The 18,743-nt window shown below is 42.1% G+C and overlaps 1 protein-coding gene across 1 annotated transcript in view; it reads right to left on the reverse strand.

Moving 5' to 3' along the window:
* The window catches only part of LOC126413331 (putative tyramine receptor 2), a 95,807-nt gene that overhangs the window by 18,036 nt on the left and 59,028 nt on the right, over nucleotides 1-18,743 (reverse strand). The window contains exons 2-3 of the mRNA XM_050083242.1: nucleotides 13,981-14,268; nucleotides 6,712-6,900 (exon numbers count right to left, since the gene is read on the reverse strand). Coding sequence (XP_049939199.1) covers nucleotides 6,712-6,900; nucleotides 13,981-14,268 — 477 coding nt within the window. The remainder of the gene's footprint in view (nucleotides 1-6,711; nucleotides 6,901-13,980; nucleotides 14,269-18,743) is intronic.

The following is an 18,743-nucleotide window of genomic DNA, read 5'->3' on the forward strand; positions in this document are numbered from 1 at the left end:
GAGAGAGGGCTTTGACGTCATTAGAGTCCTTGTTAGTGAGTTAATTCATTTTATCATTAGTGCAGTAACAGCTCTTGGTACATGGTGGGCGTTAATTAAAATGGATGAAATAAATTCAGTTTTCGACGAGTAATATTAAGGTGAACAACGGTTGCGCGACGGAGCAATAAAGCGACGCGCTCAGGGAATTAAAGCGACGTAATATCTCACGCAGCGGTCTTCACGCCCTGTCGACATTTACTCTTGTCTTGTGCTGGTGGAAGATGTTACGTCACGTGCTGATGGCATAAGATATCATGTGCATGAAGAATTGTAACGCGGGTTGCAGTCTTCAGAACATGATGATGTTTAGACAATTATTTTGTTTCAAGATTGCAAGACACCAAAATGAAAGCAATAAAAAGAAACGAAACGGTAGATAACGCTTAACAGTTTTAAAACGAAGATCATTACGTCAAGAGTCTCTATTCATCACTGAAACGATGCAGAGGTTGCAAACAAAGAAAAATACTTGGTACGAAGGGCAGTCAAGGAAATGAAGATAGCTGAGATGCTTAAATGAAGCATTTGAGTTGAATCTGCTGAGACTAAAGGAATGGGCGACGTTGACGAAATCAACGAATATGCGGTGTTATCAGCCAGAAACGGTAAGACATTGTGAACACATGACACAATGAAAATCTGAGGCTAAGAAAAAGTTGTTCAAGACAGGAATCGAGCCCAGATTTTGGGTTTCGTGTTTTTATCGGTTATAGGTTGATGCATAACTGAGAACAAAGCTTGAGGAAGAATGCTCTGATAGCCTGGTGGTTAAGCCAGAGGAAGGAAAAGCAGGAAACTGAACTCAAATCCATGTCTGTCACAAATTTTTATCAGTAATAAAACATTCATCATTAATAAAACATTAATTTCTTAAACAAGACTTTATATTCCTGGGAGTAAAAATAGAGACCCTTACAAGTGATTAGAAAACTGGACAGGAAGCAAATTATACGTACATTCTGAGTGACAGTCAAATTGTTAATATGTTACTTCACCGATAGCTGAATACACGATAAAACCGTGTACGAGTAAACAGAAATAAAGAGGGCACAAAGACAATCAAATACATTTGGAAACTTGGTTCCATTCCATGATGGCAGCCTGGTACAGCAACCGGTTATGAATTTCTTAAAATAAGACAATCTCGCTACTAAATCTGTTTTTATTTACAGAAATGACGCGTTTCGCCCTTTCGGGGCATAATTGGATTGGCCTAGGGATGAAACATGACAATAGTTAGGCATATACAGATAAAAATTGGGAAAGGGAGTTAATATAAAAACACAAAAGAGGCAATTCTCCTGGCTGTGCAGCCGTCTCTACAATGAAATATAACTGTGATTATAAGTAAAAATGAATGTGGAAAGCCAACATTCGTCCATTAATGCCCACATCTTGCATTAAGATAAAATTTCATTAAGGACCATGATCTTATCGTCATAGAACGAATAAAATCATTACGGATCCTTATAGAAATAACAGATTACACAGCAGAATAGCAACATACATGCTACCATTAAACAAGTGTTAAATACATTTGGCCTGTTTGTGAAAGTTACAAAACCTAAAAACGAATGAAACGTACGTATCCAGTTTACAGTACCTCTGATGATCTGACATTCATTTCGCATCACATTGGCTGAGTTTTGTTATGAATGTAAAACTTCGCGTCAGTAATCGAGCGTGTATAAATATGAAATCTTGGCTCCAAGCAACGAAAAATATAGTGCTAGTAAATTATTTTCAAAGTGCAATCCCCTGTATATGTGGTTAGGGGCTACTGTCCAGTGAATGTAAATTGGAATCTGCATTAGCTGGTTTCGAGACACATTCCCTCCACTTTCCTCCTCGTCGTTATAGTAAAGGTGCAGCGTGATATCTTACCATCCAGTGGACTAAGAAAATCACGAAGTGAAGGAAAGACACTTCGGATATTTTTTGTGGAACTCATCTCTTTAGGGACAGTTAAGCACTACACCACAATTTATATAGCGCCATCATAAAGGTTTATGCACATGGTAAACGGCGAACTGGGTTACCTCCACCTAGAGTATGTATTGCCACTAATAATACGGCACGTATCGTGGGACAATACTAAGGATAGCTACTACTGAACAACTTGTTCAACTGTTGAATTCTTTCCCTGAAGTAACCTCCTGTAAGTGCGTTAGTCAATACTGATCTACCATACAGTAACAGCTGCACAGAAACCGAAAATATATTTGACTTATACCTTTAATTCCCTAACTATCTCGGCTACATCAATGTGACCCCCACCTATGTTAGACGTAAACGTCAATAACCAGTCACCAATAGCAGGCTGAAACACTAGCAGTGGAGGGTGCGTAAAGCATGCGGGGGAGGAGGGCAGGAGGTGGGAGGGGGTGCAGAAAACATTGCCATCATGATGTCGAATAGGGTACGATCATGGCTTTTAGGCCAATGGTGAAAGGATTTCCGAAACGACTAAGTTTGTAAACCGTTTGCTTGCTGCCGTGGTTCATCAGTGTCCCCTCAATGGCCGTTCAGCGAATGTTACCGCGTTTGTGCCGCTTCAGCGAGATCCTGGTTAAAGCTACCCATGTTGACTGCTGTTCATCGATGACGAAGCTAGGATTTGCACCCCAACACCCAACTGAACGTCCACTGAGTAGTGACATGCAGCCTTTTGATATTAATCACGTTTTGTGTGCCATCGGACAGATGGTCGTTGGCGTGTACGGCATGAAACTCTGAAAGCAAACAACCTGCAACAATCGTCTGAAGGATCCGGTCAGGAGGAGGGAGCGTTATGGCCTGGAAGGTGTTTTCGTGCCAATCCCTGGATGATCTCGACATTGTGAAAGGTAGAATAGATTAACCCAAGTATGCACCTACCGCTAGCGATCATGTCCACCCCGACTGCAGTTTGTTTTATTCTCAGCACGGTGGCATCAACCAGCAGGACAATGCAACGTGTCACACGTCTCACAGAGTGAATGTGTGGTTCGAAGAGGACCAGGATGAATTTACCGCACTACCTTGGCCACCAAATTTCCAGCATTAAAACCAGTCGAGAATCACGCCACGGATCCTCTACCGAGAAACCTTGCGGATCTGGCCACAGAACTGGAATCGGCATGGGTCCATATCACGGTCGGTAACCTCCAGAACCTCACTAAGTCTGCTCCTGCACGCCTCGCAATGGTCGGCGATGCTTGAGGTCATTTTCAGGTTTTTGACAGATGCTCATATTAATGTGACTGGACAGTACATATTAGACGATACTATATTTAAAGGAGTGGCATAGTGGTGGAAAACTGAACCTTCCTAAAGAAGATCGTTGTTAAAGTTCTCATCCAATCTTGATTAAGTTTTCCCAGCGGTTTCTCCTGATTACTCGCGGCAAGCGTCAGGGCGGTTTCTGTGAAAAGGAAGTGGCCACTTCCCTGCCCGATCCTTTCGCAGTATGAATGTGTACTTCGTCCCTGATGACTCTGTAGTCAACGATATGCTACATCCTAGCCTCTCTTTCCTTTTATAGGAGAGTAGCCCATAACCATCGAAATAAATTATTAACTAACGAAAGAAAATTATGTCTCATTCGAAAGATCCACATCACGAATATTACGACAATGAAATATCCTAATCTTTATCACAGATAACTACAGAACAATACTAATGGAAAACTTACTGTAAACTTAACTGAAAGAGAAAACAGAACAACTAAGTGCGACGAACAATGGAACGATCACGATGTAGTTACTGGGAGTGAGAGTGACAACATCCCGAAAGACTGACTGCTGCTGATAAACCTTACGGGATCTGAGGTCGTGGTCCACGAAACTCTTCTGTTTAGAGGCGTTGTTCCTCCGCTGAGTCTTGCCGACTGACGGGCCGGAAGTCTGAGACCGAAATATGTAGAAAAACGGGCGCGGCCGGAGTTGCACGTGATAAACAGAAATGATCCTTGTCAAAGATAAAATTTAATTATCCGTTGCCGTGTTGTCAAAGGTAAAAAACTGTTTAGCCATTCCGCATAGCTACTGTCCATTTGTCCAGGAGATTTGTCTGCTCTTTTCAGACATTGCCTTACTTCCAGTGTATTTCAGCGGGAGGATGAATTTCATGAGCAACTTAATGGTGTAGCAGTGGATAACCCATTACGTCCTGGAATTGCTAATTTCTTTATAGAGAAATTCGAATAGTTAGGTTTAGAAAAAGCAAATAAGAAACTATGTGACTGGTATTGGTTTGCGAATGACACGTTTGTGATCTGTCCACACGATAAAAAATCTCTGGACAAATTCTTTGGTTTTCTAAATAAAATTAATCTGAAAATCCAGTTCACGATGGAAATAGAAAATGACAGCAAAATAGCTTTCTTCATTGTTTTAGTTATGAGGCAGACTGATGGAAGTTCAGAACATAGAGTTTTTCGAAAAGTAGCGCGCACTGACAGATACTTACATAAGAATTCTAATCACCATCCACAACAAAAGTGAAGTGTCTTTAAACGTCTAGTCGATAGAGCCAAAAGGATTTGCACGCTGGAATACCTGGACGCCGAATTAAAACACATAAAGCCGGCTTTCGAGAAAAATGGCTGCTCGGAGAAAGAAGAAAACAGAATTCCACGAACAAATAACGGAAGGCCGAAGGACAAAGATGAAAAACAACAATGGATGAATACAGTGTCTCTCTCTCTCTTCCTTTTATCAAAAAAGTAACAGATCGTATCTGAAAGATTTTACAGAAACACGGCATTAGACCAGTTTTAGATAAAAAAGAAAATAGGTCAAGCGTTCCGGTCTGTAAAAGATAAATGCCCTCCTCTGTCAGCATGTGATGTTTATAAAATTTCTTGTACGCGTAGTAAAGTTTATGTTAGAACAACCAGGAGAAGTGAGAATACACGGCTAAAGGAACATAAAAACCTTTGTCGACTAGGGAAAATGGAAAAATCGGCCGTAGTAGAGCATGCTCTTCAGTCAGGATGTCACGAAGTGAAGAATTCTGAAACAAAATATTATCTACAACAACAAACTATTATCCACCGCTACACAAGGAAGCCAGTGAACCATATACACATAGGGATAATTTTAATAGGAAGGAAGAGACCATGGAAAACAGCGAAATATGGACAGTAGCTCTGCAGAAGCGCTAAAAGGTCTTTTTTGAAAAGACGACAATCTATAGTTAAGTTTTATCTTTGACATGGATCATCTCTGCTTATAACTATAGTGTATAAATGTCTATGGAGGGAGCATTCGGATTCGCAGAACGAGAAATCATTCCGCAACATCTCCTGCTGCTCAAGTCACATGGTACTGGGACGGGCATGTTAGTCCGTATAGCGCTTAGCGTATTTTGAGTGTTATTACTTAGCTGGAAGAGATAGATCACCTTCAGACGTATCCTGAGACTTTGTATATGTGTTTTATAGACATCTTAACAATTTTATAACTGGAACTCAAATAGTTTTAAGGCTGTGAAGAGCAAGGGAATTGTGCTTTTACGCCACAATATCATATCTCAGTTCCAATTTACTTACGTTTTTTCGGGTGCGGGAAAAGAAGTCACAGCTAACAATACCTTTTCAGTTTTTGTGTTGCACCTCTCCCTATCAAAGCATTCTTCAGCGAAGTGTTTAGAGCACTTTTGATTACTTTATAGGAACGAAATTCTTTATTTTTATTTTGTGGAGATATATTTTGACACTCTGTCCATCTTTTGGGAAACTGGAAAACAAAATTTATATAATGTAGGAAACTGATCCTGCAAAAGTACTTAGATACACACAAGGGTTTGAGGACCTGAATAAACTGGAGGAAATTAATCCCACTGTCTCATACAAATTTTATCTGCAGTTGAACATAGCACGAATATGGAAACACTGACTGACAGCCTAAACGCACTTGCAAATTTATCTAGCATTTCTCTTGTAAATACTTGGGTATGAAAAAAATCGCAGAAATTTGCTCTACAATACAAGACATTATAATACCGCATATTGATATTTTTAAACATATAAGAGCCTCACATCAATATGATACTATTGGAGGTTTGTTGTACATACCTATGAAAAATAACTGGGCCTCCTTTCGCGTACTTCTCTTTACATCCGTAGCAACAACAACTCTGCACCATGGCTGTTATTACTACTAAAGCGTGTAGAAACGTATGTAAAAACAGGTGAATACGAGTAATATTAAGGTTTCGCTGTTACCAGAAATTGCAGAAAAGCAGCGACGTCCCATTACCACGTGACTAGCACGGTTTGATGTCGAGAACATGCGCAGTAGGCTATGCTCTCTCCATAGATATACTCTATGCTTATCACGTGTAACTCCGGCTACGTCCCTTATTCTGCAGTATATATGTCGCTCTTAGACGTCGAGACCGTCAGTCGGAAAGATTCAGCGGAGGAACAACGCTTCAGAAGATATCCTGCGCAGTTCTGGACGAAACGTTAGGGACCGAAGAGTTTCGTGGACCACGACCTCATATCCTGAAAGGTTAATTAGTAGCAACATCTCAAATAATGATATGGATATACACCCCATTTGGCCTTCTTTGCTTCATTCAAATATTCCAGTTACGGCATTTGTAAACGCGGAAAAGCCACAAGCGGAGCTTTCATTGCCACAGGAGAGCCACTGCACACCCGCACTCCTTCAAAATACTAACCTGCTGCTTCATGGCAGAGTTCAGCTTGGAAGCCTTCGCACGTTCGCGCAGGCGCCGCTTCGTCGCGATGAATATTTCGACGTAGACGATAGTCATAATGAAGAGAGGAATGAAGAAGGAGCCCAGCGACGAGTAGATCACGTAGCCCTGTTCTTCAGTCAGCTGGCAGGGCGTAGTGTCGTTGAACTCCTGCAAAATAAGACAGATTGGTAAAAAGAGTTGTTACTGATTTGTAGGCCACAAGACAGTGACTTTTTTCAGAAAATCATTTGCTTGTTGTTTGTATCGTTTCATTACGTTCCTGACAACAAGGAAAATTTTTGCTAGTAAGTATAACCGTATACACACGAAAAACTTAAATGTGTAAAGATATCTAAAAAATCTGTTACAATTTGCAGCACTGTCATGGCGTTTTTCATATTAATAAGAAAATGCAGTCTCTCCTCTAAAACACGGTACCTACCCCGCATGAAAGTCGGACGTACCCAGTTTCGAAACAACTGTAAGAAAATGTGATAAAAAGAACCGTTCGCTGCCTTGCTGTTTCCAGGATTAAAAATAGAACAGGAAATGAAGGAACTACTGTTGTTCCCCCAACCCCCATCCTTTCCATCCATTAAAAGAAGCTTAAGTGCAGGCTATAAACACATACAAAAAAGCTTTATTTCAGAGCCAAAATAATTGAGTTAGTCGTTTTAGAAAAGGTTTTACTCGAATGTCAAACGATATACCACTAAAGGTTTTAGAACTGTTTCATGGTTGTCTGTGGGCGTCATTTCCATCAAACTTAAATCACTACATAAATAGGCATTACACGTTAGGCTCTGGTGAATAACTCTTCCATCAACGACGAAAATTAATTTCTGGCGTGCCTCTTGATCTAAAGATCGATTACTGACAATGCTAATTAATCAGGACATTATTCAGCGGAACGGTCTCACGGAGATGCCCCTCGAACTCCAACGATAGATGCTACAAGAGACACATTGTGCATTACGAAAATATTTTCAAGTCAAATGCCTGGTAACGCACGTTCCATGAAGATTAAGGCAACATATCAAACACTCGCATACGTATCGTGCGAAATAGCTCTGACAGTAAAACAATCGAAATTTTAACTTATAGAAATGAATAGCAGCAATCGTGCTTCCCAAGTACGTTTCTCTACTGGAGAATTATTTCATTACGCTTGTGGCGCACTTCGAATGATGTTTTCCATGGATACAGGACAAGTGGAACTCATGGCGTAGTCAGTTGTCATGTACCTCACGTGCATCTAATATTCAACTGCACTTCCTCCTCCCCCCCCCCCCCCACGTGATACTTTCTGTTTCAGAATATGTCTTGGTTTCAGCCTCTAACTGTAAGCAAAAATGTGATATAAAGCATTGATTATGACTATTCACGCATTGTTGCTGTGAGCGGAGTTATCAGGTATTAGGCTTCAGAATGGCTCTGAGCACTATGGGACTTAACTTCTGAGCTCATCAGTACCCTAGAACTTAGAACTACTTAAACCTAACTAACCTAAGGACATTACACACATCCATGCCCGAGGCAGGATTCGAACCTGCGACCGTAGCTGTCGCGAGGTTCCAGACTGTAGCGCCTAGAACCGACCGGCCACACCGGCCGGCTCAGGTATAAGGTTACAATTTTTCCCTATGATATGGCAAACATTGTAATTTCATTGTAACGTAACAACCCTAACAACTTTTGCTTTCTAGGAACACTTTGGCCCATAACCAGAAACAGCGATTGTGTTAAAGCTTCTTATTTTAACTCCTTTTTTGCGAAAAGCAATATAAATATCAGTATATACCATTAAGCAGGCGGATTACTTCATGACAAAATTTTTCACTCCGCTCCACCGTTCACGCTATGGCAGATAACTGGAGGTGCTAAACTTGCTTCTTCTGTTTTTCGTCGTGCTGACCTCACTATTGACCGTACCGTTTTTGAACTGCATGATTCTTGTTAACCACCTGTGCAATTACCATCAGTTCTCAGTCTGTCGTTTGTAGTCAATAAGGTTCAGATAAAGAAACACTTTTATTGAATTCCTTGTATTCTACTAAAGAGAAATATCTATGAACACTTATTTCTTTCAGTTGCTGATGAAGGGCAACGTAGAATTTTAGTTCAGTGTTAAGGGTTCGGGAGATGATATGCATCAATTGACTCAGAATACATAACTTCCGACTTTTTTTTTTTTTTGTCATCTTACAGTTTGACGCGGCTCGCCACAAATTGCTCCCCTCCTGTGCCAACCACTTCATTTCAGAGCAGCACTTGTAACTTACGTCGTCAATTATTTGCTGGATGTATTCCAGTCTCTGTCTTCGTCTACAGCTCCCTCTAGTACCATGGAAATTATTCTGTGACGTTTCAACACATGTTCCATCATCCACTTCCTTCTTCTTGTCATTGTTTTCCATATATTCCTTCCCTCGCCGATTCTGCGGATAACCTCTTCGTACCTTAACTTATCTGTCCACCTAATGTTCAACATTCGCCTATGACACCACATCTCAAATGCTTCGACCCTTTTCCGTTCCGGTTCCCCACAGCCCATACATCATCTGGGCAACAGAGCACATATTTTCAGAAATTTCTTTCTAAAATTAAGATCTATGTTCCACACTAGCAGACTTCTGGTAGTCAGAAATGCCTTTTTTTTCTGGGCTTGACTGCTTTTTATGTCCTTCTTGCTCCGTTATCATGGATTATTTTGCTGCATAGACAGCAGAATTCCTTAACTTCATCCACTCTATTATCACGAATTGTGATGTTAAGCTTCTCGCTGCTCTCATTTCTGCTACTTCTCATTATTTTCGTCTTACTTCGATTTACTCTCAGTCATATTCTGCACTCATTAGACCGTTTAGTCCATTCAAGAGATCCTGTAACTCGTTTTCACTTTTTTTGACGGCAGCAATGTCACCAGTATATCTAATCATTGATATCCTTTAACCTTGAATTTAGTCCCACACTTGAACCTTTCTTTTATTTTCGTCATTGCTTCTTCGATGTATAAATTGAACAGTAGGGGGCGAAAGGCTACACCTCTGTCTTACAACCGAGCGAAGTGGCGCAGCGAGTAGCACACTGGGCTCGCATTCGGGAGGGCGACGGTTCAATACCGCGTCCGGTCACCTCGATTTAGGCTTTCCATGGTTACCCTAAACATGTTCAGGTAAATCACGGGATGGTTTCCTTAAAAGCCTATGGCCGATTTATTTCCCAATCTTTCCATAATCCGATGGGACCGATGACCTTGCTGTTTCGTCCCCTCCCTTGAATCAACCAACCAATCTGTCTTACAAACTTTTTATTCCTAGCACTCTTATTGTTACCTCTTGGTTTTTGTAAATATTGAATGTAACGCGTCTTTCCTTATGGCTTACCCTTTTTTTTCTCCGAAATTCGAATGTACTTACATTGCCGAAAGCTTCCTTCAGGTTGACAAATAGTTTATGAGTGTCTCGATTTTTCTTCAGTCTTGCTTGTATTATCAAACTCAGTGTCAAAACTGCGTTTCTGGTGCCTTACCCTTCCCCAAAGCCAAACTGATCGTCATCTAAACGGATCCTCAGTTGTCTTTTCCATTCTCCTGTGTATTAATCTTGTCAGAAACTTGGATTCATGAGCTGTTAAGCTGACTGCGCGATAATCATCGCACATGTCGGCTCTTGCAATCTTCAGAAGTACGTGAATGCTGTACGATGGTATATCACCAATCTGATACATTATGCAAACCAGCACGAATTGTCGATTTGTAGCCACTTCCCCCAATGATTTTAGAAATTTCGATGGAATGTTATGTATCTGTTCTGCCATTTTTGAAACTAATTCTTCCAAAGTTCCTTAAATTCTGGTTGTAATACTGGATCCCCTATCCGTTCCCAATAGTCTCCTGTTTCTTCTTGTACCACGTCATCAGACAAGTCCTCTCCATCAAAGAACCTTCTGTGTAGTGCCTCCATCTATTCGCTCTCTCCTCTGCATTGAACAGTGGAATTACCACTGCACACTTAATGTTACCGCCCTTTGCTTTTAATTTCACGGAAGGCTGTTTCGACTTTTCTATATATTGACCCAGACCTTTTGAGACTGATTTATTTTTTTATTCTTCACGTTTTTCGTGCAGCCGTTTTGTCTTAGCTTCCCTGCACTTCCTATATATTTCATTCTCATGTGACTTGTATTTCCGTATTCCTGAATTTCTCTGAATATTTTTGTGATTCCTTCTTTCGTCTACCAACTGTAGTATTTCCTCGGTTATCCATGGTTTATTCGCAGCTGCCTTGTACGTATGATTCTTTCCAACTTGTATTGATTGCCCTTTTTATATATGTCCATTCTTACTCAACTGAACTGTCTATAGAGCTATTCACCATCGCAGTATCTATAGCCTCAACCTCTTCATTCCTTCATGCTTCTGTATCCCACTTCTTTGCTCATTGATTCTACCTGACTACCGAATGAGGTGGCTCAAAGGTAAGTGTATGGATCCTCATTCGGGAGTACAGTGTTTCAGATCCCCCTCTAGTCACTGGTTTATCGTTATTTTTCTAAACTACTTAAGACGAATGCCAGGGTATTTCGTCTGAAACGTGATCCTTGCGCTGTTTCTATATACCCTTTCCATGTAGCGTTACGGCACGGGGCATACGCGCTCTTGGTCGCGCCGACTGAACGGCGGCCCGGATGAGCTCGCTGTGAGTCGTTCACCACCGAGAACTGGAGGATGGCCCCCTCATGGCAACAGCTGCCAGCTATGTTGGACAGGGATGCTATAACCAACAGCTAGAATTGAATCACTTTGAGCATGAGCGCGTATTGCTGATCTGTTAATTTATATGTTTGAGGAACACCTCGCTCGGATTTGGTGGAAGACGGCCCTGATATTGTGTCTATTGCTTAGTATCTGCAGAAATCAAGGGCGAAGTGGAATGACTGAGCCGTATGAACTTGTTTATTGAACATCTTAATGTATTGGCTGTACGATGCTGCCGTTCACAGCTATTCGTTCATTGTATTTATACAGAGCTAGAGTTCATTAAGCTGTGTGTTTAGGCTTGAGTTAACCCCTGTGCTATTTCAAAGGGGTGTACTGTTAACGCTAACTTACACTGTAAACTGTTTTATGTCACTGTCATTTCTTTGTATTGGCTTTGAGCCCCAATCATAATTTGTGAATATTATATGACCTGCATCTGTAATCTATTGTGTACTCATCGTAAATGAAAGTTCAATTTTCTGGTTTAGTTGAAGTCATGTGGGCGTTCTCTTCAAAAGTGTTATGTATACACTCTTTTATCGAACTAGCCCCGGTAATTTAAATTTAAATTTATGCTTTGTGAACTGATGAGGCTTTCTGCCCCTTCATGTTTTAGGTATTTCTGTTTATTGGACTCGAGCCCGGTTCGTGATTTATGAGCATTGTTGTGCAGGCTTTGGCACTCAGGGCTAATTTTACTATCTGTAGTTGAGGCCAGTTGGGCCTTGTTCTTTACATTTTAATTTCATACATTTTATGGCAGGCCATTTATTTCAGCTGTGGGGCACACATCTCCGACATTTCCGTCGGCTTTTAAAGCTGAAGGTCTCCCGGAACGATGTTCGTCTACAGTATGTTCTCGGGCTTCTAAAAATCATTTGTGCCAGCGGAAAACGTGCTCACGATCAGGAATGTTCCCCATAGGTCTGTTCCAACTTCACTTGCGCATTCCCTAAGTTTAACATAAAACTTGGTGGTATAATGTGACTCTAAATTTCGCTGATCCGTTTTCGTAACACACAATAAAAGCATAGCATCACTGATTCAGCCACCAAAAATCACGTGATGGCTGTATGGAGCTGAAACTCGCCCTGAGCATCTGTAAAGCCCGTCTCACACGGAGCAAGATTAGCTCTGTAAGTTTCCTTGCTGGCTCGCGCGACGGCTACCTTGCGGGCTCCGTCGTCTGCTAGCGGGCTACCTTGCTGGGAACCTTGTAAGATTTCCAGGATAGGTCGGGTTCTATTTTTCTTTTAAGGTTCCCTGCGTGCTACCTGCGTTGGCCAATCATGAGACGTTAGTTTGTGACGTCAGATGCGGAAAGCTTGGGCGGGAAGCCTTTGTTGATGGTCAATTTTCTGCTGTTGTGAGGTGCGGAAGGAAGTTCTTATAATTATTAAATAATGGCACCGCATTGGTCGAAAGAAGCGGTTGAAGCATTGATATGTACTTTTAGGGAAGAACAGTGTCTGTACGTCGTGAAAAGAGCAAACTATTATAATAAACACTTCCGTGCAGAAGCACTCGAAGGAGTTGCAAGTGCCGTGTGTCTTGTTCGACCATATACGACGAGCAAGGAGTGCTATAGCAAAATGCACTCTCTTGAAAGTGGAGTACGCCAAAGTAAAATCATCGAAAAGCAGTGGCGCTGGGATCAACGACGTAAAAACTATACAAAGCAGTTCTTCATATACCAATACATCCATTCATATAAAATTTGCAAAGGATGTACGATTTTCTATCCTATAAAATAAAGTCGTATATAACAGTCATTATTGGTGTATTTATAAAGTGAAACAGTAATGAAATGGTGATACTTTTCAAACAAAAGTAGGTGTTATGCGAACTAACCTCAACTCTTGATGAAGCATGGAGAGCACACCTTTTCCAGCGTTTCTCCTCTTAATACAGTTTTTCGTCCATTCTTTCTTTCTTCTTCTCTCATTAGCATGCATTTCTGCATCGTTTAGCATCAAAACAGCTAATAACGCCAGTTTGCTCTGAACATCTGTACCTGAAGCAGCCATCTTCGTTCGACACAACATGCAGCCGATCACAACACAACTGGCTGCCGATCTTGCACCGTAGGAGAGCTTCGGCATGGAAGATAGCCGGCTCCTTCCCCTGCAAGCCGGCAGGCATGCACGCCATCTCGCAAGCTTGCGGCGAACCTTGCTCCGTGTGAGACGGGCTTAAGGGATGAACAAACCGGTATACACGAGTATAACAACACAACGTTGACAGATCGTTCGCTGTGTTATCAGTCTCATTACTTTTCTCAATCACCTCGTAATTCCTAAATCACCACCAGTTATGACCGTCAGGAGCAGAAATTAACTATTATGTAATTTGTGGATGTCACGTTTCGCGGGCGCTGTTGTGACCTAACGGCCAAGTCGTGAGGTACAGTGCCTGCCTGCTGCCGCCAGCAGCGCATATAGCAGTAGAAGCGGTGTGGGGTAGGGTAACGTATGGCAGCTACCTACCATGGGCCAGTCGTTCCAGCCGATGAGCGGCGGGGAGCTGATGACGCCGGAGAGCAGCCAGACGCCGGCGATCATGGCGAGCACGCGGCGCAGCGTGCGCTTCTGCGCGTAATTGATGGGGTCGGTGATGGCCCAGTAGCGGTCCAGGGCGATGGCGCACAAGTTCAGGATGGACGCCGTGCAGCAAAGTACATCGCACGTCAGCCACATCTTGCACACCACGATGCCGAACACCCACCGCTGGATCAGCGAGTACGCCACGTTGAACGGCATCACCAGCACCGCCACCTGCAGCGGTGAAGACCAGTAAAGACCGACATCACCACCAGCACTCGACACGAAAGTGTACGTTTTATATGAGACAGCTGGGGAGATTATTCTAATTGGACAGACGTTACTTATGGGGCTCTACACAGCTCAGTCACAGATCCACTCCTGTGCTTCTCACATGGAAACAATCTTCCGTCCCGGATTCAATGCGCTAAATAAGTTCCTTTGAGAGATTAAACTATATTCATAATCAACCGAAACTTATATACAAAGACAGAAGAACTGGTATATAATGTTCTTAAAGGAATTACTGAGTGGATTTCAGCAAATGATATCACCCTGCATTTCAAACAAACACCACATACGCATCTAGACATCTATCATCACTAAATCGTGACAAATGTAACACGTGATGAGGAAATAATAATTGCGTAAGAAATTCTAAACGTTTAGGAGACAACCGGAAAATTCATTTTTTAACTAGTGAAACAACAAAGCACAAAAACATTTAGACTTCAAATTATTACTACACTACAGGCCATTTAAAATGCTACACCACGAAGATGACGTGCTACAGACGCGAAATTTAACCGACTGGAAGATGATGCTGTGATATGCAAATAATTAGCTTTTCAGAGCATTCAGACAAGGTTGGCGCCGGTGGTGTCACCTACAACGTGCTGACATGAGGAAAGTTTCCAACCGATTTCTCATACACAAACAGCAGTTGACCGGCGTTGCCTGGCGAAAACGTTGTGATGCATCGTGTAAGGAGGAGAAATGCCTACCATCACGTTTGAGACTTTGATAAAGGTCGGATTGTAGCCTATCGCGATTGCGGTTTATCGTATCGTGACATTGCTGCTCGCGTTGGTCCAGATCCGATGACTGTTAACAGAATATGGAATCGGTGGGTTCAGGAGGGTAATACGGAACGCCGTGCTGGATCCCAACGGTCTCGTATCACTAGCAGTCGAGATGACAGACATCTTATCCGCATGGCTGTAACGGATCGTGCAGCCACGTCTCGATCCCTGAGTCAACAGATGGGGACGTTTACTAGACAACAGCCATCTACACGAATAGTTCGACGACGTTTGCCGCAGCATGGACTATCAGCTACATCACAGACAGGAGCGCCAGCGATGGTGTACTCCACGACGAACCTGGGTGAACGAATGGCAAAACGTCATTTTTTCGGATGAATCCAGGTTCTGTTTACAGCATCATGATGGTCGCATCCGTGTTTGGCGACATCGCGGTGAACGCACATTGGAAGCGTGTATTCGTCATCGCCATACTGGCGTATCACCCGTCGTGGTGGTATGTGGTGCCATAGGTTACACGTCTCGGTCACCTCTTGTCTGCTTTGACAGCACTTTGAACAGTGGACGCTAGATTTCAGATGTGTTACGACCCGTGGCTCTACCCTTCATTCGATCCCTGAGAAACAATACATTTCAGCAGGATAATACACGACCGCATGTTGCAGATACAGAAAATGTTCGACTGCTGCCCTGGCAAGCACATTCTCCAGATCTCTCACCAATTGAAAACGTCTTGTCAATGGTGGCCGAGCAACTGGCTCGTCACAATACGCCAGTCACTACTCCTGATGAACTGTGGGATCGTTTTGAAGCTACGTGGACAGCTGTACCTGTACACGCCACCCAAGCTCTATTCGACTCAATGCCCAGGCGTATCAAGGCCGTTATTACGGCCAGAGGTGGTTGTTCTGGGTACTGATTTCTCAGGATCTAAGCACCCAAATTGAGTGAAAATGTAATCACATGTCAGTTGCAGTACAATATATATGTCCAATGAATACTCGTTTATCATCTGCATTTCTTCTTGGTGTAGCAATTTTAGTGATCAGTAGTGTAATCTCGGCGAGAGACAAATCTCTATTACAGTATATTTTGTCATAATTTGTGTAAAGAAACAGGGATTTAACTCTGAAATATTGTTTTTATCCTTTTACATTTTACCACATACTGTGTTCGCTGTAGCTGGTGTAGTGGCATTTCAGTTGTACAGAATTTTTAGTACAAATTGTATTTCATAATCAGCACCTAGAGGGCAAGTCCTCACGTTTGCTCAGTACTTTTTATGTAATCACTACAGCAAAAGGCCAGTATCAACAGGCCAGTTCAACAATTTATTTCGTGTTATACCTATGTGTTTTATTCTTCGTGTCCCTTGCATCATTCTTGCTATCGTCTGTGTACAGATGTATAATGATGCGATACGAAACCTCAAAGTTTATTTATCTTTTTAAATACATTATGACATTCCCTGATACTAACATTACAAGTCTGTCTGTAACACATAAACGGGTGCACAATGTTGCTACCTAATCCTTTGATGACTTATTGAAAGACACACTGACAGATCAAAGGTCATGGGTTATCTCTTAATATCGTGTCGGACGTCCTTTTACACGGCGTTGTGCAGGAACTGGACGTGACGTTGACACAATAAGTAGTTGGAAGCCCGTGCAGAAATACTGAGCAATGCTGCCCTATAGGCGACCATAACTGCGAAAGTATTGCCGATGCAGGATTTTGTGCGCGAACTGATCTTTTGATTATGTCCCACAAATGTTCGATCGTATTCCTGTCGGGCGATGTGTGTGACCTAATAATTCTCTCGAAATGCCCAAAATGTTCCTAATTTGCGAATAATTGTGGTTAAGTTACACGGCATCGTTGTTTGGCAACATGAAGTCCTTGAATAGCTGCAGATGATTGTCTCCAAAGAGCCGAAGATAACCGTTTCCAGTCAATGATCGGTTCAGATGCACCAGAAGACCCAAACCATTCCATGAAAACGCAGCAAAAATCATTATGTTGCCAAAACCTGCTTGCAGAGTGCGTTGTTGATAACGTGTGTCTAAGGTTTTGTGGGATCTGCGCCACACCCGAACCCTATCATCAGCTCTTACCAACTCAAATAGGGATTCACTTGACTATGCCATGGTTCGCCAGTCATTTAGGGTCTAACCGGTATGGTCACGTTCCCAAGAGAGGCACTGCAGCACTGTCGTAATGGATGCGTTCATCGTACGTCCCACACAATTACTGCGGCTATTTCAAGTAGCGGTGATTTTTCAATAAAACTCTTCTGGACTGTTCATCACATTGTCAATACATAAAATTGCCCGACGTTGCTTGTCTGTTAGCACCGTCTCCTTAACGCAAACGACGCTGCCCTTTTTTGTAAAGCGAGGGCCATCGGCCACTGCGTTGCCCATGGTGAGAGGTACTGCCTGAAATCTCGTATTCATGGCACACGCTTGACACTATAGACCGCGAAATATTGAATTCAGTAGCCATTTCCGAAATGGAATGTTTCATGCGTCCAGCTCCAACTGCCATTTCGGATTCAAAGTCTGTTAATTCCCGTCTTGCGGCCATGATGATGACGTCGGAAACCATTCTACATGATTGACTTTACAAAAATGACAGCCCTGCCCGTGAACTAGCCTTTTATATGTTGTGTACGCAATACAACCGTCAACTGTGTATGTGCATATCGCTATATCACGATTTTTGTCATCTCAGTGTATAAGGAATAGTCAAATGAAAACGAGACAGGTGAAATAAAAGTGACTAACCCGTTTATTATATCAAAAGTAAGCCCCATAGTGGATAACAGATTTATTGCACTGTGAGACATGACGGCCCATGCCTCCATGGAAAAATGTTTGCGGTTGCCTACGGAACAACGATATTACTCAGGTCTGCACCTCTTCACCCGATCAAATCGACGACTACGAATGTCTTTCATCAGGACTCCAAAGAATTAAAGTCGCATGGGGAAGATCGCGACTATATGCAAGTTGTGTTAGGGCTACCCAACGAAAATTCTGCAGCGTAGTCGAAGTCACCTTGTCAGCATTTGGGTGGGCATTTCGATGGCAGAAGCTTCACTGGGAAGCCCTTTCACATCCTCCACGCAGGCTTAATCATTCCCCACGCGATTTCCCTTTCTCTGCAGCTCTGAAAAAAGACATTTTTGGGATAAATGTATTAGGAGTGGGGTAAATGTATTAATAGATATGGTGATTACTTTTGAAATAATAAAAATTTCACTTATTTTATCCTGTCTGTCGTGTTTCTATTTGAATGTCTCTTACATAAAGTGACTGATAGAAAGCAAAATTATATGTGAAAATAAATTGAAAAAGTTGATCCATGACATCTCCTTCATTTCCACATTAGAGTTCCTATTGATTAAAACATGAAAGGAGGTGGAAAAGAATGAAAAATTCACATCAGTATTGATAAAAACTTGTGAATGGTCAACTTCTAGCCATATTTGTATATGTAATATGAGTGTAACTGACTCGTTTCTCATCCTTACCATTAATCATCCATAACACTTAAAAAAAAACTGACGGGGACTATGTATAAGAAGAAAGTCACAAGGGTACAGATACTCCATATCTGATGTGGTTTATCTTTTCCAGTTCGTTACCCAGATTGTCAGTT

The sequence above is a fragment of the Schistocerca serialis genome, chromosome 1, assembly GCF_023864345.2.
Source record: "Schistocerca serialis cubense isolate TAMUIC-IGC-003099 chromosome 1, iqSchSeri2.2, whole genome shotgun sequence".
Classification (NCBI taxonomy): domain Eukaryota; kingdom Metazoa; phylum Arthropoda; class Insecta; order Orthoptera; family Acrididae; genus Schistocerca; species Schistocerca serialis.